General features: G+C 34.0%; 1 protein-coding gene and 1 long non-coding RNA gene across 3 annotated transcripts in view; one reads left to right on the top strand and one right to left on the bottom strand.

Moving 5' to 3' along the window:
- LOC132950199 (signal-induced proliferation-associated 1-like protein 1) overlaps positions 1–25,166 on the bottom strand; it is a 46,063-nt gene that overhangs the window by 10,304 nt on the left and 10,593 nt on the right. For both annotated transcript variants that reach the window (XM_061021497.1, XM_061021496.1), the window contains exon 2: positions 1,063–1,585. In XM_061021497.1, coding sequence (XP_060877480.1) covers positions 1,063–1,576 — 514 coding nt within the window. In that variant the 5' untranslated portion in view covers positions 1,577–1,585. The remainder of the gene's footprint in view (positions 1–1,062; positions 1,586–25,166) is intronic.
- On the top strand, positions 8,804–9,704 carry LOC132949898 (uncharacterized). Its single transcript, XR_009665150.1, has 3 exons — positions 8,804–9,076; positions 9,178–9,298; positions 9,368–9,704. It is a non-coding gene; the product is annotated as an uncharacterized LOC132949898 (long non-coding RNA).

Below are 25,166 nucleotides of genomic sequence, written 5' to 3'. Positions count from 1 at the left end.
CAGATTACGTACCGGCCATAGCCTACTAACTCACCATTCGTTTAAATTGGGTCTCAACAACAGTCCATATTGTCCCCTACCCAATTGCGGTGGAGAATATTGTGATTTCCAACACTTACTCTTAAATTGTTCATCCCTATCTATACAAAGAACAACGTTAAAAAATCGGTTTTCCACCCTAGATATCAATTTTTCTCTTATTAACGCCCTTTCAACTAAAAATATTAAGCTAATCATACACACTCTAAATTTTATAAAACAAACAGGGGTTCAAATCTAAGAGTGTGAGCTTTACAATGATAATTCAGTTTAATGTATTTTATTTTATTTATTGTATTAATTTTTAAAATGTAATTGTCGAGATATAATAATTATTCATTAAAATCTCATTAATAATAAAAAAAAAAAAAATACTCGCCCTAAATTCGATTATAATGAATCAAAATACTTAAAAAAATATTCTGCTTTGGAATATGAAAATAAAACTCTATGTTGTCACTCAAAAAAGTAAAAAATTTCTAAAACTATAAGGATAAAAAATATTTTAAAATATATTTTTTTAATAAAAACGTTGTTTTTAACAACTTGAAACTATGTAAAAAAATATTTTCAAAAACATTAATACTTTTTGAAATAATAAGTGATAAAATAATCACCTTGTATAGGAAAACAGTTTCTCGCAGGACAAACAGTCTATAGTTTACAGTAGTTTTACCAAATGCTCACGCTATACTTATGGAACAGACCTGTCTGTGCCGTAGTTTTTATTTTGTTAATATCAATACTCAATAGTTTTTAATAAACAAACAAAAAACAATTTAAAACCATTAATCTGTACCTACACATTTGGATTGTCTATTTTATATTATACAACTTAAGAACATGTAATTATTGTTTTTGAAGTGAAAAGGGTCGAAAAGTTTGGAAGTTGTAAGGGGCCCACCAATAAGCCCTGGCAGGTGTTCCGGGGCCCAATGGACTTTAATCCGAGTTGGCGTCGAGGGACGGACGGAGTTAGCCGACGGTCAACAGTAAAATACAGCACGGTAAACAATAACTCACTGTTTCCATCGATCATGTCCAACACGGTGGGCCGGTAGTCCTGAAGCAGCGCGAAAAAGTTCTCGCCGGCAGACGCTCGGCCGGCCGAATTCCTGTCCGAAGATATAACGTCGATAGAACCGTGACTGCCGTATTCCCGTTTTAACAGTGGGCTGACCATCGGCCGGTCGGTGGCCGCGGCCCGGGAGTCGACGTACGCCGTGCTGCCGCCAAAGTGGTGGCCGGCAGTGACGCCGCGTTGTTGATGGTGCTGTTGCTGTTGCTGCTGCTGGTGGTGGTGATGGTGGTGGTGGTGGTAGTCCGAGTGGTGTGTGAGCTCCAGACTGGAGTTGCTCCGGTACAACGGGTCCTGAACGGTCCTCTGCGGCTGTCCGCGGGCCGACGACAGGCCGGCGTTGGTGCGGGCCCGCAACACGTTGCTGTTGTAGTAGTCCATCGCTTGGGCCGCATGTTGACGCGCCGTACTAGTGGAGGTGGTGCCGCCGTTCCGCGCACCTCCTTCTAGGCCTATCATCACAATCCACTGCGAACAAGAAACAAAAAAAATCATGAGTACAGCGTTGTCGAGAATGACGTCGAAAAAAATATTATATTATTATTTATGCAATATAATATTAAAAGATGATAATATTTTAATAACAAAGAAATATGATCAGTTTTTTTTTTTTTGGAATTTTGTTTACATAAATGACACGTACGGCGCAGGAAAATGGTTCAACATTTTCGTCGATTATATAGTGAACAATAGACTCATTATAATATTATATATTATACTTATACCGGGCGTTACCAGAAATTAGTTGAGTGCCTTCTACGCACCTACTATTCACCAATAAACGAAAACTGGAAAAACTAAACTTTTACCTACCTATATTATCGGTTATAGAATAAAAAAATTAGCTTCTAAAATGCATACGTTGATTTACTGCGGACGGGCCAAGTTGGAATTAGTTAGCAGACGCGCATTTGTGATCGTTCACAATGCAGTCGGTTAAAATGTGTTGCACGTTTTTTGTTGTTTTTTTTTTTGCGAGCGCTGCAGATAAGAAGGACGGTCGACGATGAATCGCCACTGGAGCAGTGCCGTGTATGACTGCTAATTATTGTACACAACGCGAATCTCCGATTGAAATGTGTGCCTAATGCCTACATAATGTATATTATATTATGAATAATTCATCATCAATTCTCTCCTGCGCGTTGTGTTCGACGACTTCAATGGCGTTATCGGAAGTACCGCCGATTTATGAATAATACATTTTGAAAATTCGGCGGAAGCTTGAATTTGAGAATAATAAGAATAAAAAAATTAAATAAAAAACGGTTGCCGGAAAACGTGTCACCTGATAAATATAGAGGAGATCGACGTTGACACTGTTACGATCGACGCTGTTACGTAAGGATATGTTGAGAAATCCATCGTGTATATTTTTCCGAATTACAAATAAAATATGTAAAAATATGTTAAGGTTCTTATAATATACTACTATATGTGTAGCCGTGTAGGTATTTATATTATATATACAGCACGTGATATATCTGCTCGTTGAGCCTTAATTTAAATAACCATTCGCAATAGCACCTTTATATATATACCTAATATTGAAATTTAGATACCGAAAGTAAAAAATTATACGAAGACAGACCTCGGGCGTATGGAAATTTATGGTGATATTCAAAATTCAAAAATTTCACACAGACACGCGTATAGTTATGTTTTTATCATCGTATTACATTTAAATAACATATTTGAATAGGTCATAAATTTGTGACGTTGTGATACACTGATATATCTTGTTTCAAATTGTTGTATAAACGTAATATAGGTACCTACGACGAAACGTCAGAAAGTTTTCGACGTTAACGTAAACGATATTAAAGGAAATGGTTTTTGAGGTTTTCTATTAGGTAATGGATATATTTATCAATTATTATTAAACAGTGGCAAACGCATGGCGCAAACAATATATTGGGACCACGGAAAAAATCAGCACGAGTCGGTAGGTCTAAGGTCTCAAATACAAACAGTAAGTATCAACGTCAGAGTAACACAGGCACTAAACAAACACGTAATAGTAAATTAGTTAAGCGAAAGCCTATATTACAATAGAAATTCGATGATATAGTGGACATATATGGTTATAAATTATAATCAAGTATTATAAATCCTTTATATTGTGTAAGTGATTTTTAGTGCATAATTATAATACATACACGGTATACGGATTATACACCATTCAGTTATAGTATACAACTATGCACATAGGTACACTGTAAACACATTACCTTTATTTATTTTCCTATATTACAAATAGTAATAAGTATTAAGTATAATCGAATGTATAGATACCACCTACTTAAGCAAATGCAATGTATGCATTAAATCGTTGATTTATTTGTCATTAAGTAGGTATTGAATTGAGTTCTCTCAGTAAAAAAAAAAAACATTATTTCGAATATTTTATTATTCTTAATATGGTCAGATAGGTATTTGGGAACTAATATGATTATAATTATAATGTTGATATGTTACAGAGAAAAAAACAGTATATGTAGGTAACATATGATATGCATGTATATACAATTTACAAGAATATACAGTGAAACCTCTATTTACGGACATCACTTAATAGCGGATATATTCCCTTATGGTGTCAATTATAGAGAGGTTCCACTGAAATATGCATATAAGAAAAAGCTCTGCCTATAATATGAATTATATTAATAATATACAAATTTAAATTAATTTAAAAGCTTAACGTAAAATTACCAACACGTTGTTTGTATACTGATATTTTAAATATAATAATTAATAAGAGTTAATTATAATATTTTTCTTCGAGTAAATTCTACTATAGCACATCACAAGCTTACAAATGTATTTATATAAGTAGCATATCGACCCCGGTTTAGGGGTTTACCCCCCCCCCCCTCACTATAAACGAAATTATGCTTATGTCACCGAGTATTACGCATTGTTATTATTATTATTATTATTGCACTCATGGTCATCTCATGTTCTATATGAATAATAATATAATATGACACACCAACGTTATTTAAACGCCATAAGAATATCCGACTCGACCGTCGTCGGCGCCGCGCAGGTCGTAACGGAAGACGTCCGTCTCAAAAAAACCTAAATACGTCAGCGACAAAAAAAATAATTTACCTCTTACGCGTACAATATTTGACCGATCACAATAATTCACATTTCGGAACGTTGTCATTGCAATTGTCACTAAATGGGCCCCCGTTTTTATTCTATCATATTATTTTTCCATCACAAAATACAAGGAGTTTTTCTGCGCATGCCAATTGCCAATACTGGAAATCGACGCACACAGTGTAACTTTATATTGTACTAACTATAAACTATATTATATTATGCAAGTAGATATTTTTGAATTCGTGAAAATATATAAAACGCATTATATTGATTGTCGAAGACCGTAAACTGATGACTAACCTAACCGACTAACCCATATATAATATATATATATACGTGCAAGTATTATAAATATGCACAGTATAATACGTACTACTGAGGACGAATCAAAATCGTGCAAAGGTGTCGTTTTCGTCACTAGGTAGTATAGGTACACAACCAGTTTACCAGTGTATTCAAATTTAAAATATTATTGGCCTGAATAAATCCATCTATTCTCCGCAGTGAGCCAGCGTGTAAATAGTTAATAAATAGTTTTCCACTGTACATATTTATAGCTAGGTATAATATATATACATTACTTATAATAATACAAATAAATGACCAAATTATTACGCACAAATGCACAATAATATCTTTCGGGACGAATTTTGGCATTTTATGTATGCACAGGATGCACAAGAATGAAAATCCTATACCCTTAATTATCATATAGGCTCATCCTCGGGCTCATCATAGCTAGCTCAAGCCTGCAGATGAAATGCTCTCTACTGCTATATTATATACGGAATACGGGTTGCTGCCTGCTGAATTCCAAATGATAATCATTAAACTTGCCGGTTTCTTTTATAAGAATTTTATTACCTCCAGCTATCCATTAAAGTAAAATGTATAAATATTAAAACTAGGGAGTAAATTCGGAGAAAAATAAATATCCAATTTTTAACATACTGCTACAAGCAAGACATAGTATATAGCTTCATAATTACTAAGTTTGAATTAGGTACTAATAAAATGAATTTCGAAAATGTATTTTTATTTTTCATTTTTTAAACTTTTTACACACATCTTGTGAATAATTTTTCAATGTTCTTTATAAATATTATACACGTTCTGTATATAAGCTAGTACAGCGTATTTAATTAATAATAATAATATTTTTTTAATTATCCATAATTCTTTAGTATGCCTTATAGAGCATTGTATACTGAATTATATTTTGAGATTTTAATGCATTTATAAGGTTTATTAGTGCAGATTTGGGATTTATTGTGTATTTTATACTGCTTTTATCTAGATTTTATATGAATTTTTCAAGGTTTTTCCATGCATTTAATTCACAGCCTAATTATAACTATAACGACCATAGCACATAATTATATGTATATAATATTGTTGTAATATTGCTGTAACATTGTACAAATATTAAGTATGTCGACACAATTATGAATTAATTCAAATAAAAATAATAAATTAATAAAAGTGATGGCCAAAAACTACTGACGTCACTCGCGATTATTGCAACGTGCACCCCCCCCCCAACTTAGGCACGCGCGGTGGAATGTCGTCGTCGTCACTCGTCGCGGTCGAGGTATTTTCATGGGTCCACAAAACTCTATACGCACACAAGATGCGCTCCGACCGACCGGCGAGACATCCTGCGGGGTAATAAAAGTCGGAATTCCGAGACGAAAACGCGTACTACCCGGCTACCCAATATATACGACGTACTCATATAAAATAACACAAAGGACCGGCAGCATCAGAGCAGTGCTAGTGATCGAGAGAGATGACGAAGAGGTCTCCTCCTCGTGTGCGTCGCTGCAGAGTATTCGGTGGACCAATATACCATCTGTCGCGCAGTCCTCTTATTTAATAGCATTATATTATTATACATTTATACTGTACATTCTGTATATTATAGTAGGTATATCATACAGTGTAATATACACGACGAGTCGACGAATACCATTGCAGCGGGCTGGCTGCGCATTTTGACCTGCGGGCTGCAGGGTTGTGGGATGGCGAACAGATTTAATTGACCGGAATGCCGCAAGGGGATGGTGCAGGACAATGTACGTTGTTGAGGCGGGGTGTGGAGGACGAGTGAGGTTTTCGATGCACAGGAAATCGAATACAGACGTATAATAATAATAGTATACCGATTAGAATGCGATGCGGGCGGCGACACGTATACCTAAAATTCAGGGTGCAGCCTGCAGTAGTTCTATTCCGTGTATATTATCCTCATCCGAGTATGTGTCCTCGAGAAAATAAAATCGCGAGTATCTAACGTCTATCTGTACACAATATACTACGCACAATATTTAAATTTTTAAACGAGTTATTATGAGAATTTTTATATTTTACATACTCATAAATTGTTTAAAATTAAAATATCGTAAAAAACCAACTAGAGAACACGGATACAGTGTCCATACTGATTATTTAAAGCCAACAACACAAAATTACAAAATTGAACGCAAATTTTGTATTTTGTGCATTTGTAAGAGACAATAACACATGCGGGCGTAATCCTTTTAAATTGAAATTGTAATAGATTAAGAGGACGTTACATCGACTATTGGTGTCTCCGTCTTCCACTGCGTAACATACCAAATTTTACTATTTGCAGATTACGTTTAACTCAGTTACCTTAAAAATTAGAGTGAATTCACCTCTTATAAAATTTAAAGGTAAGATTGTTATCTAAGGCATCTCATAGGCTTTTTGTTATATTTTAATTTTAAAGAGTATTTTAAAATTGTAAATTATTTGTATATCTTAAAATACTCATAACTCGCTTTAAAATTGAAATATAACAAAAAGCCTATGCGACGCCCTAGATAATAATTTTATGTTTAAATTTTATTATAGGTAAATTCACTCAAATATTCAAACTACCAGAGTTAATAGTGATTTGCTAAGCGTAAAATTTGTTATGTTACGCACCTGTAACTTGTAAGACGGAGACAAAAAAATATGTCTGTGTAACGTCTTTTTAATGTCGAAAATCCACTCTTAAATATATTGATGTGTCACGGTCTCCCCGTGATACGGGACTTACTTCAATATTACAAATTATAATGCTTGGAACGGTTAGCTGGGAAATCCATATTTTTCTTGATGGTCAAATATTTTCAACGGTTATAATGTAACCGATATAAATCGATATATACGATTTTATAAATCGGTGCAGATTTTGAGTTTCGGCTGAAAATACTTTTATCGATTCCGTAATTCTATTCGCTATACCATCACGTGTGCTCCCAAATATTTTGTATTTTAGTGGGCCTGTGCAATTTCAAACATAGAAAAAACTGTATGACCAGCCTGAGCACAAATTCTGATTTTCAGACATGGCTAAATTCTGACTGTGCCCTGACACTATATCTCTAATGCATTGCATATCATACTATATCATTGTAAATATGAATATGATTACTAAACGTAGCGCTTACACATATATAGACTATAATAGTCATATATATTATATTAATTGAAGTGTTGTTGAACATTAGCAACTGCATTTGTTAAGAAACGTGGTTTCTCGGAGACATAATTGAGAGACGTCGCATTCGACATGTATGATGTATTATGTAAGTATATAGACACGTCACACGTATATTATATTATATTGAATACGAAAAAACGAGAACGGCGAGAAGATCTTCTGTAATTGGAGCGAACCGAGACGACTGCCGGGCGTTGACACGACCCGAGTGTTATTGTCACGAAAAATTAATTAATATTAACGAGTATGATACGCATTGACGTGAGCATAATGTAAATCCTCTATAAAAAAAAAATTTAAAAAGTACACAAGAACAATTAAAATCGAGGAGCCGAATGAAACCGTCGAAGAATATTAATAATATAACATGATATTGTCGTAGGGCTCCGTTTTGGTATGTGACTGTGCGGTGGAACACGTGAATTAATCTAGTTTTTCGTTCATATGTGACATGTTAAATAAACAAAATGACAAGCGAAACGAAAACGGTATCTGTACCTACGCATTCATAACGATCAACGATCTATGTGCTGTGGCATATTATGCGAGCAAGGCGCGTCCGCTTGTCCCATTCTCATAACGTCGATAACACACACACACACACACACACACACGACCACGACGATGACAACGGTACGGTATAGAAAAATAATATAGAATAGAATATACAATATACATTAAACATAATATTGTATTATTGTGTATCATCCATTCCAGACTTACGTAACTATTTTATCGTACAAGTGCATGCGCACGCCGCGGTGTATACCTTATGCGTTAACCCGGTTTCCAATTCAACAACTAATCGATCTAAAAAATCGTATTATTTCGTTTGTAAAAGTATAAACGCATATCTATAGTATACAACATTGTTCAACGCATACGTGTGTGTAGAGTAATGGTGAGATAGTGTATAGAAAAAGTGTTTTAATATAAATCGTATGCGATTCACCATTCACACAATAATAGTAATATTATATATTTTAATACTCCGATATCCAAATACGGATTTCGAGCGGTTTTGAATACAGTACAAGCGAGCGGGCGTAGACGCGACGATGTCACGAACGTCATGACGATTTATAAGCTTATATATTTTAATAGCACTTACGTTTATAATATATAAAAAAAATAATGCACGGTAATATACATAGGTGGCGATGTGTAAGAATAAAACATTTAAACCTTTTATCGAATCGTCGTCATAGAGTTGAATTAGATGTTTAGCGTTTCGAGATCGTGACCGAGAAAGATGGTACCGCCGCGCAGCAATAGTATCATTCGTATTATTTTAATGTTCTTTACGCGGAAAAAAGACGAAAAACCGAACGGTTTGCAATATACTAATATTATTAAATTTAACAAACACAAACGGTGGAACAATTTTATTTAAACATATTGAATAATGCGCAATGTATTTTTTTCTCTACAGAAGTCATACTTGTGCGCGTAAAAATTTAACCACGGAAAGTGGTTGTCGCTGCCAAGGACAAGCTGTATACCATTGTGTGTGTGTGTACCTAGTAGTGGTGGTAATAAATATGACAATACAAGTTCGCTAATTATAGTCCGGCTATAAATATAATTATTATATTATGTACCTTTTTGTTCTCTATTTCTAGTGGCAACAAACAAACACACACACACAACATGCACTATGTGGTCGCGTGCTGCAATATTTATATTCACCGACCAAACAGAAATAAATTCATCACGAATCGAACCAGCATTTAGCTCGCCGTTTACTGTTTAGTCATAAAGACTTACGACACAAGCAGTCGGAGTGGGTAGAGACGTATAGTTTATTTATTTATTTATGCTATATTATATTATTATTATGGTTGTTTCCATTTTCCTCTAAGCCAATGGCACCGTTTTCCTTAAAAAGAAGTATAAAGAACAAATTCAATTTTCCTTTAAGTATAATAACAATAACAATAAAAATATTATCTAGCAAGTCTGAGCATTATTTATTTATTTAAATATTTTAAATATTTATACTGTATTAAGTATTATTTTTAATAATTACATAATATAAATAAGAACCATTGTTTAGTTAACTAATAACTTACAGTTGTATACGATTAAGCTTATTATGAACAATTTCATCCAATAATTTAAAATAAAATCAAGTATTACCACAGGCTATATGAAAATATACCTTATTACCTTATGTCCTCATGATCAATTTTACATTATATTTTTTGAATTGCGTTACTCCTCGCCAATATATTGTATAAGTCCACCGATCAATTTTTTTTAGGCAATTGATTGCAAAAAATGTAATCAATACTAGTTTTTTTTGCTAAAAACAGTACCCAAGCTTTTTAGTTGTCATTGTTGTTATTTACATTATTTACGAATACGTGCTACTGTAGTAGTAACTAGTAACTAGTAAGGCGTAACTACTAACTGCGTAACCAAATAAACTGTAGATGCTAAGTATCGCTGTGGATTCACGCATTGCCGACTCACAGATACAACTATACCTAGCTACTGCCTAGTGGACAATGTTAACCGCAACACGTATGTGCAGTGTATAATAAAATATAAATTATGTTATTATAATAATACATTATACACGCGCCACGCGGTCATATAAATATTAGGAAACTTTAATAACAATAATAAAACATATTGCAGTGCACAGATAAATCCGTAAATCTAACCGATATAATAAACATTGCCGTAGAGCAATAATATCATTATAACGCCGCTACCACACCACCTACTGCGGTTGTGGACAATTTTGAAATAATCTACATAAAACATTATTTTTTTGTGCATAACATCATATTGTATATATTGCAAATAATAATATTATATTATATTATATTGTACATTTGTACATATTGCATATGAATAAACTGAATAATATATTATAGCATAAACAACATACGTATACGAGTTGCGATTGTTTCTAGTGTCCGAAGGTTATACTTACTACTTACACATTTACATATTTTTACACCACCTACCACCACAATGTTACGAATAGGTGCAGTAAATTTTCTTAAACCAACGAATAGATAAAATTTGTAAAAAATACACTGTACGGTTTGAGTATGTATAAAAATTATTTACTTTATATTTTATACTTAGCGATTTTTTTACTTTTATATAATATACATAGGAACTATAATATAGTTATAGTTATAGTATCGACATTCGATCGGTTATTTTCCACCATACGAGGGTTATCAACAACGATTCTATAGTATTTTTATGCGCATAAGCATTTTTAAATTTTAATGGTAATCAAAAAAAAGGGCATAAGTATTAAGTAGACATTTGTCAAGTGTTTTTTACTTACAAGGTTTGGAAAAAAAGAATTTTTTCCAACTTTAGTAGCATTATATTTACATATTGTTATTAAATACAAGTGCATTTAGTGAATAAGTCTAAACTCAACAGTTTTCACTATAGAATACTAATGAGTAATGAGTATTGAAGTAAATTGTGCAAAGTGACAAAATAAAAATAATAATTAATAAAATGATAAAATAAGTAAATTAGTTAATCACACTACACAGCATAAAACAAGAAAAGGTAGGAAAAAAATATCTGAAAATTAAAAAATTTATTTATTACGTTATTTATTTATTTATTTTTCATTTATATAAAATACTATATAGGTATTATGTATTTTTTGTAACTACTGACTACCTATTTTATCTGTTAATATCACGGTAATATACAATTTTGAACGACGATTCCACCAATAATAATTTGACTTTAATTTCGTAGGTAATTTATTTTTAGATTATTGTTGTCAATCACAAATTTATTATAATATGTTTTTAGATTTTTGTTGTCATCACAAATGTAATAAATTCAAATCATGTCAATGAAAAGATTTGGATAAGAATATTACTGCTTTTCGTTATTATCTTTAAATTAAGTATAAAATATATAAGATACAATAAAATATATTCAATAAAAAATACGTCGAGATCGATCAACAATACAATAGTATCTATCAATAATTAAATATAATAATTATTGTATAAAGCGAAAAACAAAATAATTCAAGAGAATTTAACAAAAGTAACCTTGACAAAGTTTTATATATTTTATATATTTTTATTTTACTAAAGGATTATTTGTACACATCACCTAAATAATTACACACAAGTACATTCTTACTGAAGCACACAACTACCTACAACGTATTTTTTTCATAATTTCATAGTACACGCCACAATTGAAATGTTTACGCATGTCGCACAAAATATTTTTAAACGGTAAATCGTCATCAAATACCGAAAAGCGAAAACGGTGTATCAGCGTGACCCACAATTTTAGCAAACCAATATTCAATTTATTTATTCGGCAACTGGGGTATACCTTGTAAATGCATTTAATGGATTTTGTTCCATACATACAATACCACAACATACATAGCACAACACATTGATTAGGTTAGCGTAAATATATCGGTTGCCTCTGGCGATATTTAAATTGAATAATTATCACCACATAATAATATGAGGAAGCCTCTAGGTATATCAAAAAAAAAAAAATTATAAAAACATCTTAATAAATATGGAATAATAATAATGCCTAATGATGGTATAATATGATTAAGGTATAATGTTTTTATAATCATAACGTAAACCTACTATACATTGCATAAAATCAACGAGTGAAAGAAAGGACGCAAATTACCTACTTACTATATATACCGAGGGATAAATCCGTTGTAAAACACCATGTTTATATTGGCTAATTACATTTAATATGATTATCATTATTTATTATTACGTTTTTTTTTTCGTAATATTCTAAAGGGCATAATATTATTATTATTAAACCATTGCTAACTAACCAAGCCTAAAAGTGACTTGAAAATGTATTGTACATTTGTAAATCAAATATTCCCACCATTTATTGTTTAAACTTTAAAACAATAAGACTATAATCCTATTAAGTTCCGAGAAGTGTTTGAAGGTCTTAAAAAACAATAATAATTATTGTATTATTATTTTTTCACATCAGTGGTATTCAGTAGTATGCGTGGTAAATGTTAGGTATAGTTGATACTAAATAAACACATTATATTATAATGATAATTATTATAAATTATAAATTATAATAAATAAACATTGAGTATTAAAAACCGGCAAATTAATTTCTATTGATTTTTATGATAATAAAAAAAAATTGTATCGACATTTCTTTATTCTTAAACTAATTTGCAATTTTTTACGCTTGTTTTCTTTCTTACACTTATTTATTTATATTTTATATACAAACAATATTATCGTCATTAAAATCTTTAACAATTAATTATTTTATAACTAATAATTATTAGTTAATAGCACTATTTAAATGATATTTAAAATACAAATATCACTGGCATTATAGTAACAATAACACCTAGGGTACCATCATAGACCTTATACTGAGTAATGAGTATAGTAAAAGGTCTATGGGTATCATACATATTATTATTTAGTCATCAAATACCTATTTAAATTTAAATAAACATTATAATATTAATTATTGATTAACTAGGTACATAATAAGTAGTAACTATAAATAACATAAATCAATAGTTTGACGCCCAGTTAAATGATAATAATAATCGTTTAAATAATATTATCTCAGCAGTAAAGAAAATCAATAATTGTTAATTTCTTTATGTTTGATAAAGCTTATATGACTGCGTTTTAAACTTCCACTATGATACTGAGCTATAAACGTGTCGCCCAATGAATTGAAAAATAAAACTCTATAGATAATAGGTAGGTACCTATGTTATTTTTATTTTTCTCTCTCTCACGGAATATAATAATATTATTGTTCAAATGCGAAGCATATTCTCGAGGGCATAATATTTTAATATTCGGACTTTTTAGGAGATTTTTTAGCTACATTTTAAACTATCGAGGCAGGTGCACTTGTTTAAGTGTTGCCAATTTTGGCTGACCCCTCAGTCGAGGAATAGGTATACACAAAACATCATAAATAAAAAAAAAAACGCTCGTACGACGACGGCGGTTGAACTCGAGCCAAGAAATGCGCGCAACGATTTTCCGGGTTGCAACAACCCACCCACCGGCCCCAACAGCGGCGGCCTAGCCCATAAATCTCAGCCTTCGATGCGACTTAAATAACTATACACCACTATGCGGCATTATAACAATATATTATACAGTACACACAGTCTTCGTCGTCGTCGTTTTTTTCACGCCATTGTCGCTTTTCATGGACAGAAGATAAGAAAAATAATAATATGACTTGGAAGAAACTCGGCCACCACGACTGTGTGGGGATAGTTGTGAGGATGGACGGGCGTATACATAACATCACCGCCGCCGCAGTGAAATAATCGCGGACTGCCTTCGGTCAATAGGCTAAATTAGATATAATATTATATATAGGTATCCTCCGTACACTATATACACGTATTATAGATACTGAAAATTAATTTCTATCAAATACAGATTACGTGATGCACTGAATGCAGCAGAGCAGCAACACTAGAGCTCAATCGACCGGACATTTTTGACCTACTTCTCTTGGCGGGCACGACGTTCCGTCGTGTAGATACAGACGGCACGCATTTATATTATGTACAAATAACAAACGACGATTCTCTCTAGCTAGGGCTCTCGTTAGTTTTATTAGCTCTCTGCGACTTTACAACAAAGAAAACAGTTTGCGAAAACAAAAGAGTCGGAAGACGTAAGAACAAAAAGTACAATAATATTATAATAATACATTAATAAAAACTATTTGTAGAAAAAAAAAAAGAGCACGCATCTCTTAACAGTCTGCATGAGTGGACACGTGAAGCATCGTCATTTTTAATTATACGAATACGTAAGTAGAGCTCGCGATATTATTATGATAATTCTATGTACCTAATGTTATACAACATTTAAATTACAAATTTTAAATCAGAAAAACGGAATACACGTGGGCCTAGCATTTCTTCTATTTTGACAGCGCCATTAACATGTTCCACCTGCAGAGACGGTGTTTGTTTGTTAATCGGTATCGAAAATACGAATACGTAATGAATGGTCAAATTATGTCTTTCGAAATGAGTAATGGTGACTTATAGCATACCATTTTATTTGAATTTAAAATGTACTTTGTACATTATACCTAAAATGCTAAAACTAATTATACATACATTGTCTAATAAGTATATATATTAACCATAAATATTAAAATTTTACCAATAAAATATAACCTGGCATTTTAAATGTATCATTTTCGTTTTAGTGTACGATAGTTTTATTAATTCATTTATTTAACTTTATTTCACAAAAAAAGAAACTACTGGGTCCTACAGTCACTCGTGATGGTGCTCAGTAAAAATAAACGAATCGTATAATTATTTTAATAAAAGTTTTCAACAGAATTCATTGTAATTTAATAAAACCCATTAAGAATAGTAAAATTTTATGTTGAACCTTCGAACCAAGTTGGTAAATATCGTTAAATGTTAATAATATAATATTATAACATAGTAAAAGCAGCTAGTGGAAAAATTTGAATATGCCTACGTAATCTTAAAACTATGACACCAGGTATAATACTATGACACAAATAGGTGCAGTACTTGAGTTTGACAAATTATACAGAGCAAAACTTAAGACAAGTCGTCCTTGTGAAAACCATTTAGTCTGTTGCACTGCAGCTAAAATGTGTAATATAGAGTATAAGACGCTGTGAATGAAATAACGCGTTTCACATTGGTTGTTTTTTCTTTCACTTAAAATAATATTAAATAAAATGAAGTACGAACGTAATACTAAGGAAATACAAATAAATGTAAATAACAAACCCGCGGACGTAACATTTAACTAAAGTAAGTCCCGTGATTGTTTATTTAGAACACCCGTCAGCAGTATTATGTACTACTACTACTACTAATAATAATAATAATAATAATGAAACGCGTTTTATTTTTTGTACGTTTTGTTGATTTTAATTGACAAGTATAGTAATGATTGGTAGGTAAACATTATTTGTACAAAACAAATTAATGTTATAAATGTAAAAAGCTCTATCGTGCACCTCAATTTCATTTCGAACAAACTAATTATGAATTTACAACGGAGAGAAAACTTATTTTTTAATGAAACTTTGAAAGATGGAATTTAACAGGCAGCCATAACACTGCAACGTACAATATTATATTGTACGCACTTAAAGCAATACAATGTGAGGTTTCGTTATTATAATAATACATTTTGTATATGCGTCGACGATAATATTCTTTTACACATTGTAGAACGAAATCACATCGGGAGGAGGCGGTAGGAAAATTAATCAACTGATACAAATCAACGAATAGGGTAATAACCGTATGAAAACATAATATTGTGAGGTCTAAATCGCGTACACCACCATGCATACGCGGTTTCGTGGAAAAATAGCGTCTTAAAAGACAGACCGTATGTGTAAGTGCGAAACACGCCGACGCTGCACTCACGCGTGTGCACATTACGGACCACCGGCTGCAACGACACAACATTGCAGTAATAATAAGAAGAAATAATAATAATATGCACCAGGAAAACCGAACGTCGTGTGATTCGTATCGGACACGTGCGCGGCGCGTTGTTAAGTTGTAAGGTAGTCGTCTACTCGTCTAGGTACCATATTAATATAGGTAACAATAATAATATACATTTTTTTTTTTATTGATCTTAAGCCCGACAACTATGGCCATTAGCTGATAATATAAATTATAGAATACCAAACTGTCGCCCGGGAAAAAGTGTAATAATAATAACATTATGATAAAATACTGGTCCGATGCAGTTTCTCCACCAAACTTGTAGTGATCAATTCTTCTTTTCTTGGCAATCTATAATCCGCCAACAACGAAAATCATGCGATTAGGTAAACCCTTATGTCCAGATAATTTTGAGAGAATTAGAGCTACAGGCAGTGGCATACAGAACTATTTATAAGCTAGAGGTAAAACCAAAAATTAAAGACCCACCTACGCGACCTACCAAAAATATGAAATTTTATGTCACATAAATAACTTTTTTTACAGCAAAGAAACAAAGTCATACTTTTAAAATTTATCATACGCCCACCCATTTCAAACTTATGCTATTGCCTAAAAAAACACCACTTCGTCACGCCACCGGAACTTCTAGGGACCCCCATAATCTGCTGCGATAAATGAAAAGCATACAAAACTTTGAATCAACTTTGATTTACCCTTAACTGTCAATCACAGTGAATAATATGTTATAGACCCAAAAACTCCATATAACCCAGCATATCCAAAGCTTATGGCGGAACTGCATTCGTCTTTGATCAAAAGACTGCAGTTTCAGTAGAAGATGGTGGAGATCTATGCATCCATCCCAGACAAAATACTCAATATTTAAAGGTTTTCTGAACGAAACACGGCAGCAATCTTTTTAGAGTAATTTATAATTTGTTTTTTAGGTAGGTTATGTAGGTATAGTTAACATTAAGGTTACATTATATAATGTATAACAACATTTTATGATAAATTAATATAATAAAGTTAATAATATATAATTAATACACTTTTATAAATGATTTGCTCGATTATTTGCAAGTACCTATTTTTTGTATTTGATTTTTTGCGTCCTTGCAAATATTTGTCGTTAAAATAAGTAAATCGCTTAGGACACCGATACCAACACAATTATACGTGTGGATATTACGTTACAACGTTTGAAACTGCAGAAGAAAAAACTTGTATATTATTATTATGTAATTTTACTCTTAGCCTTTTCTGGTAAATTTCTTTTACACAATAATTTTTGACGAAACACAACAATGAACAACAACGCGTAAACACATCAAAAATAACGTCGATATAACGAGTTGTATTGAAGGGCATTGGAACACACGTATTTTTCATACGTTTTAAGACCAATAAGCGGATGGTAAATTATAAACATACTTCGGAATATCAGATTTAAATTTTTTATACATATGAACTCTTTGACAAAATATCTAGGCTTTTTAGGAAGTCGATTTTCAATTTTAAAAGACCTTAAAATTAAGATTTTTTTTCAAAAATCCCATGAAATAATTGCTTTACATTTGTATTTATAATAGGCACATCTGATTTTAAATCATAAAGTGATTCATAAAATTCATAAAGAGCATAGACTAGAAGCTTAAATTCAACCATTTTTTAAAAATTACAATCGAACTTCAGGAAGTATGTTTGATTTACTACCGATTTTAGAAGTTTTTATAGTAATACAAACAAGAATATTTTGATTTTTCACGATTTATTGACATGTGCGTACGCGTGAGAGTGTTGCATCCGTTGGCGCCTTGGCGGTCGCCCGACTCGGCATACAGCGATTCTCGGAAACACACACTAATGTCCATTTACTACTCACACATAGACATAGTCCAAATGTTTTTTGTCATGTGAACTTCTAAAAACATCATATGCTGAAGTCCCCTTAAGAGAACGTAGCATACGAACGACATAGTCAATTTTGTTCACCAGTTTCAACTTTCAATAGTGCGTGCTGTTAGTTTTGATATTAAAGTGAATTTTACTTACTATCAAACTTTTAGGTAAGAACATTATCTGTGTTCTCTTGATGGATTTTTACGATATTTTAATTTTTAAGTGAATTATATAAGAGCATTTTTAAATATTAATATTTTACATACCTACATACTCACTTAAAAATTAAAATATCGTAAAAAACCAACGAGAGAACCCAGATAATGGTCTTACCTAATACCAAAACTAACAACACACTATAGTTGAAACTGGTGAACGAAAATTTGCTATGTATACAACATATGCGGGTGCGACGTCCTCTTAAGGGAAAGAGGTACGTACATTATATTTTTACGAGTACGACGACCGCGCAGGCCGATCACATTATGGTACGACAATGCCGTGCCGATAGGAGGGAAAATTAACGGCGGTGTCCTGCGCTGTCCCGGGGGAGGAGCGGGTCACACGAAAACGGTACGAAAAAATAAATAAAATAAAAGATTCTACTACCTCCACCGTGGAGTACCGATCCGTTAGTAGCGGTGGAGGTCGACCCCTCTGGGAAAATGCCGTCATATTCGTATAATGCGGGTAGTGGGTTCATATAATATTATTATTATCTACCCGCCTGCCCGGCCGAAGATAAAAAATATAAATGAAAACGTCAATAGGCAGTAAAGGCACGTCGCACGTCCTTGCGCGACGGAAAATCCGGTAAACGACGCCCCCGGCACCCGGACCGCGTGTCCTTACCACGGTTATCATTCTACTCAAGTAAGTATAGATACCGTGGCCGTGGTCGTTACGCAGCCTTACCACTAAGCAGTCACGCACACACACACACTACTAAACACCAACTGCAGATCATCTCTGGTAATTAATTAATTCATTGTTTTACTTTATTTTTTTTTCACCGGTATACGCAGCAACACTTGACTGACGTCGCGGTCGTAACATCTGGGTCGGGTGGAGACGGTAAATAATAATAATTGTAATTATTATTATTATTATTAAATATATTATTATCTCGGCCGCCCGTAACGACGTATTTGCGTGGGAGGAGGACCTCGTTTTCGGTACGCACCGTATAAACGCGTTGCCCCGTGTCCGTTCTGCAGTGTTCGGACTACAACAACTTTACTATAATCTTATATAATACTATAATACTAAACTACAACAGGCACTATTATAATTTATAATAATAATATATAGGTACGAGAAGACGACGACGCGCCGCAGGTGAACGACCTATGTGTGGTAATGTGGTATACAACTACTACTACTACTACTACTACTACCGTAGTGTACCTATATACCATACATTGATACCAAGACCATTAAACGCACATACATTTATTACCGCGTTATTACTACTATAATATACTATAATATGTACAACTTACGTGCGTATAACACTTATCGAATAGAACCGACTAGGCGATACACACAATACGGACTCGATCGATACCGATATACACGCGACTCGTCGCATAATAATAATATAATATTATTATAATAAATACACACAATAACGCACGTATTATATGGGCCTCGACTCCGTGCTTGTCTTTGTGTATACCGTTCGCACGGTTATTATTCTCTCTCTGATTTCCTCGGAAAAATATATTGATGATAATTAAAATAATGGTTATGAAAACTCTATCTGGCTCAACAAATCTCAGTCGCCGGCACAGCAGGCTGTATATTATGAAAAAATAGCCTCTGTCAGAATTTCACTGCCTCATAGATCACCGTGTTATGAATATACATTTATTTTTTTAAATCCGTCGATGCGAATCATACAAACATTTAAAAATCACATACACGTTACAGCGTTGAACTTGTTGACCGTTATTACTCTTATAATAATATAATACATTATTAAGGTGGTATTATATTTACGGCACGACCAAATTTGTACTGAACGAGAAATGGGATTTCAAAAAATTAAACAATATTTTATATATTATGTAGATTATGTCATCAAAACGTCGCTTCGTCTATAACGAGTGTCGCCAGCGGTCTAGACCAATTAACGTCAATATAGATAATACAAGCACCACGACGCCATCTCATAAGTGCCGGCGGAAAGGAGAGTCCGCCAGACAACATTTACCTTTCTATAATATCATCGTTGTGACGTTGTTAATCGATCAGCGCGTAACGTGAACGTCGATCGGAAAAGTCGGAAAACCCACCACACCTAGCAGATTCACTAACCGCACAAGCATCGACGTGTGATGGGAATCTCCGCGCCGGATAAACCGAATCCGGAAGAGGACGTGTCAAAAGCAGTGGCGTGACCGAGAGAGAGCCACACCCGGGCCCGGACGCAAAAAGCAGAGTACTTACCTAATGTTTTAGCTTAAATATAACTAAATATTTTTCTTCAATAACTCAAATTCAAAACCTACCTACCTACTTAATTTAACTTTAATTTTATGAACCTGTTGCAATATGTTAGTGTACGGTAAGCGACTGGTATGACTTATGCCACAAAATCATTAGATTAGATCGATGGCAAATTAATAGGTAGTGAACGGTTACTACAAAAAATTAACCGGTGGTAAGATATTTCTACCAGATTTTCGTTAGATTATAATAGCTAACCCCCATCCTATACCAAAATAATTATCTCTTATCATGTTATCACTATTTGTTAAATTAATATTGATAACATGTGCCATTAATTAGGAAAGAGAATTATAAATTGTAATCGTCCATTAGAGATAGTGACAAAAATCTAAAAAGTGTGACCGGTTTGTAACCAAAGTGATCTGTTTTGGTAAAACGAATTTCTTTTTCTTCACCGATCATATAATTTTAAGGGGAAATAGTCACCGCGATTACAAGTAACAAATTTCTGGATGATTACTGCAAGAAATACAAAAGTTTTATTATAAACTTTAAATGTCGTTGTACGTATTTTCAATTATGCAAAAAACATTAAAATTCAGGAAAATTTAAAATCCGTTCGAGTTTTGCATTGTTCTCACTCTAAATTCTAAATACGTACTATACTATAAACCATCTATAATATCCTCGTATTTATAGAGGTCTTCATGACTTCATGAATCGATATATCTAATAAAATATGTAATATTTGAAAATTGTATAAAATAATTTTAGTAAGTGGATGAACAACTCCCATTTGATATCCGGGATACTTGCCTGGATTGAGGGGGGCTGTTGAAAATTTTACTCCCGAGACCAAATTTTTAAGTTATGCCATTATAATCGGGAGAATGAAAAATGGCCACTGACGATAATATGATAGCAACCTTTATTTTCTTCGAAAAATGGAGGTACTTTAGTACCTAAAATTCGTATACATCATTATTCTATAATACTATATTATATCTAAATCTAATATTTCAAAATGCGCGCTTTACGAAACCATCACAGAAATTCACCACCAGAAGCGTGCGCATCAGCGGCTACTTTTCATTCTCTCAACTATAGTTTAAACAGAAAAACTACATCGTAAACGGTGGGTCTATAGCGACTCGGTCGGGTTGCATATCTGTTGTACTTTAAATTTCTTTCAAAACTTCTACCGGCGATCCTCCCCACCCACGCCCACCACCTGCACAACGCACGACGCGTTTTTAATTGTCGCGGCCGAAACGTGATTTTTATTGACCGGACGATTTGTGTGTGTTGCAGTGTTTATAACGCGTACTTATTCATGAGCACATTATAATAATATACGATATTATCACCGCGCCGCTCCTCCGGGCGGACCGACAACATTGCGTCGTTAGGAATCACGTCGTCGTTTATATTATTAAATATTATTATTATCACTATTATATATTATTTTATATTCCAAGGCCGTCGGCCGCCCATATGCGCGGCGGTGGTCTGCGGGCGATGGCGAGCGGGGGAAAGGCGTACGCGAGTCTTGAATAGGAGGTGAACTCAGAGTAAGAGGAGGAGGAGGAGGTGGAGGAGAACGACGTGTTGTTATACTCGTCGCCGTCGAACACGGTACGATGGTTTTCGGACACCCGCGAGACACCGGAGAGCATACAACGCGTGCACGTGTGCGCGCGCACTAAGGAGACCCGTTAAAAAACGAGCGCCTGTAAAGACTACAGTACGCTTTTCTCGCGGTGCGGTGCACTGCACTCAGTGTCAGTAGATCTTACCCCGTTTTTCATTCCACAATAGGTATAAAAATATTATATATATATATATATATAACAGTACCTACGTCGTTTGTATTCTTTTCTCTTTATTTTCTTCTCTATCTGAGCTTCCTTTGGTCCTCCCTCCACCTCCCTGTTTTCCTATCGTCACACACCGCCGTCCAGGTCTCTGCGGTATAATGTTTACACGACACGAACGACGATCGGTAGCGGTGGTGGCTACGGCATTTTCCCCCTGTTCGGCGATCGAAATCCAAATAATGTTTGTTCAAATTACACTGCGTTTGTTTAGCGCACAAACCACCGCCGCCACCGCAGCCTACACGACGCGAAGTTGGTGAGAAGGGAAGTTGCGGTAATCGAACGTATAGCAATAATAATAATAATTTGTATTTCCTATACTAGTGTGTGGGAGACATGTCACACGAGAAAAACACAACCATGCATGTAGACGTAGTATCGTGGAAGCCTCACAAGGGTTGATGCGCCGACAAAACCGATGGCTGATCCTAATTAAACTAAAAAAAACACCTTACTTTTTATCATATATTATAATGCATTTTACTGCACGCATTTTTTCACCTATAGAATGCGTGTTTCGTATTATAAGTATATTGTCAGTGTCGATGGGAAAATCGATACAAGCAATGAGGTGGTGCGTGATGGCGATAATTGGATAAACATGAAACACTATTTACGTTTCAGAAATTTAAAAGAAAAACCAATTCTGAAAAAAATAGGATAAGACGTTTTTTCATGTATAAGTGATCATGAGGGGGGGGTGCGATTTTTCTAAAAATTAACGAAAGAAACATTGTATAGTATAAAATTAATTTATTTTATGTGAACGGTATAAGGAAAATTACCAATTACCCCTTGGTCTGCTGTGGTTGATTCTCCCACTTTTGTATATTTGTACACGCGGGGGCGGTTTTATGGGGAAAAATCCATTAACTCAATCTGCTAAAAGGTATTATACTTTCGCGTGTATCGCGTGCTGTTTTTATAATATTCTCTGCAATAGTTGTACATCGGAATCAAATTTGGAGACATCTCGCAGGCGACGCAGGCCCATATACCCACGACCTTCCCACACGCGTACTCGAGTCTTTTCACATACGCACACAGTAAAATAAAACGCATTATCCAATACCGGATCCAACACACAAAATTATTGCTACTTTCCGTTGGTTTGTTTTCTCTCCTCTAATCCCTATGAATCCAAAGTAAATAGTTTTAACTCATAAGTCATAACCATCCATTAGTGTGCATGATAATAGTGTAATAGATATAGACGTAGACATCCGAAAAACACGTGCCATTATGGCGATAGCCAGTGGTGTGACCGAATAACAAAACAACAAAAGGCCTAAAAGGGTTACAAATATAATTTTTTCTCGATCTGGGTATGGTGGGTGAAGGCAATAATTACCGTGTCCACATCATGCCGGGTGTTACCTTGTTATATACGTATTTAAAAAAAAAAGTGTTATCATGTAACACACACACGCCACCGCCGCATCGCCTCCTCAGCTCGTGCACGCATCATAATACGTACACTATTGTTCGCATATCGACAGCTCTTCTACAATGTTACGCCTTAACACCTACCTATATACGTACGAATAATGTATGATCTATGACCTACGGGCGAGTCATCATAATGTCATATATTAATATACTATTTAATTCGTCCTAGAGACCTATAATACTTGTCTATTGCAGAGTTTTTGCGTCGTACCGCCAACTATATTACACACGGAACAATATACATGTAAGGGGGAGGGAGGATGATATCTATTTAGTTGACGGAGATTTTGTAGTTTGCTGAGAAAAATAATAAAACGCCATTTTATGAAGTGCACGATACACAGTCATCGTATCTTTGTTTATCGGACGAGTCCCACTATTTTTTTTTTTACAATTATTAATCCGGCCGATTGCGGACTAGATCTCGTCCTATAAAATAATTAACAATTTCACAAATAATGTTTAAACAAGTTTTGTGGACCAAATCGTAGCGCAACCGCTTTTATAGTTATACGTTTCATTCAATTAAATTATGTATGAACATTTTTTCCACGATTTCTGAAGGTCGCGAGCTGAACACATTGAAATTGAAATACACTTATAATGATAGGTATATGCGATATGCCATTAAAACGTTTCGCCTAAAAATTGATTAAAAACAGATCTATCTACGGCGTGCATATTATGTTTGAAAAATGTATTCATTGGTTGTATTATTTTATCTGGTTACGATACTACGCCATTTGATTTGGGCATAGGTGGGCTGCTGCGAACCAAGATTATCAAAGGACAAGACCACAAGAGGCATTTGGCGACCTCCCGCTATAGGTACGCGGTAGGTATGTAATTTAAAAGAAATTAAATAAAGCATGCGTGCGTGCACTTTTATTAGTTTTCAAACTAAATAACGCACGAGAAGTCAAGGCCGAGTCAATATATTTGTGTAACCCTGTATGACACCGATCATGCAATATTGGGCTTTGGCCGAGAAACCCACCTACGTGTGTAAGAATATTGTATTCAGCAGAAGGAGTAGAAAAAATACAGTTACTACAACGATAGACTGGTTTATTGCTCCAGGCCAGGCTCACCGTGTTTTGTGCCCAATAATAATATTACTAAACCGGCTGCGTGGGTCATTTCGTTTGATAAATTCAGACACGTGCTCTTTTATTGTTAGTACTACAATATTCTCCACAGAGTCTTAGAGCATGCCTAGAGCATGGTAAACAGAAAATAACAAAAACAGAAACACCA

The sequence above is a fragment of the Metopolophium dirhodum genome, chromosome 8 (assembly GCF_019925205.1).
Source record: "Metopolophium dirhodum isolate CAU chromosome 8, ASM1992520v1, whole genome shotgun sequence".
Classification (NCBI taxonomy): Eukaryota; Metazoa; Arthropoda; class Insecta; order Hemiptera; family Aphididae; genus Metopolophium; species Metopolophium dirhodum.
Note: the sequence above shows the minus strand (reverse complement) of the source record. Positions and strands in the feature narration are given on the sequence as shown.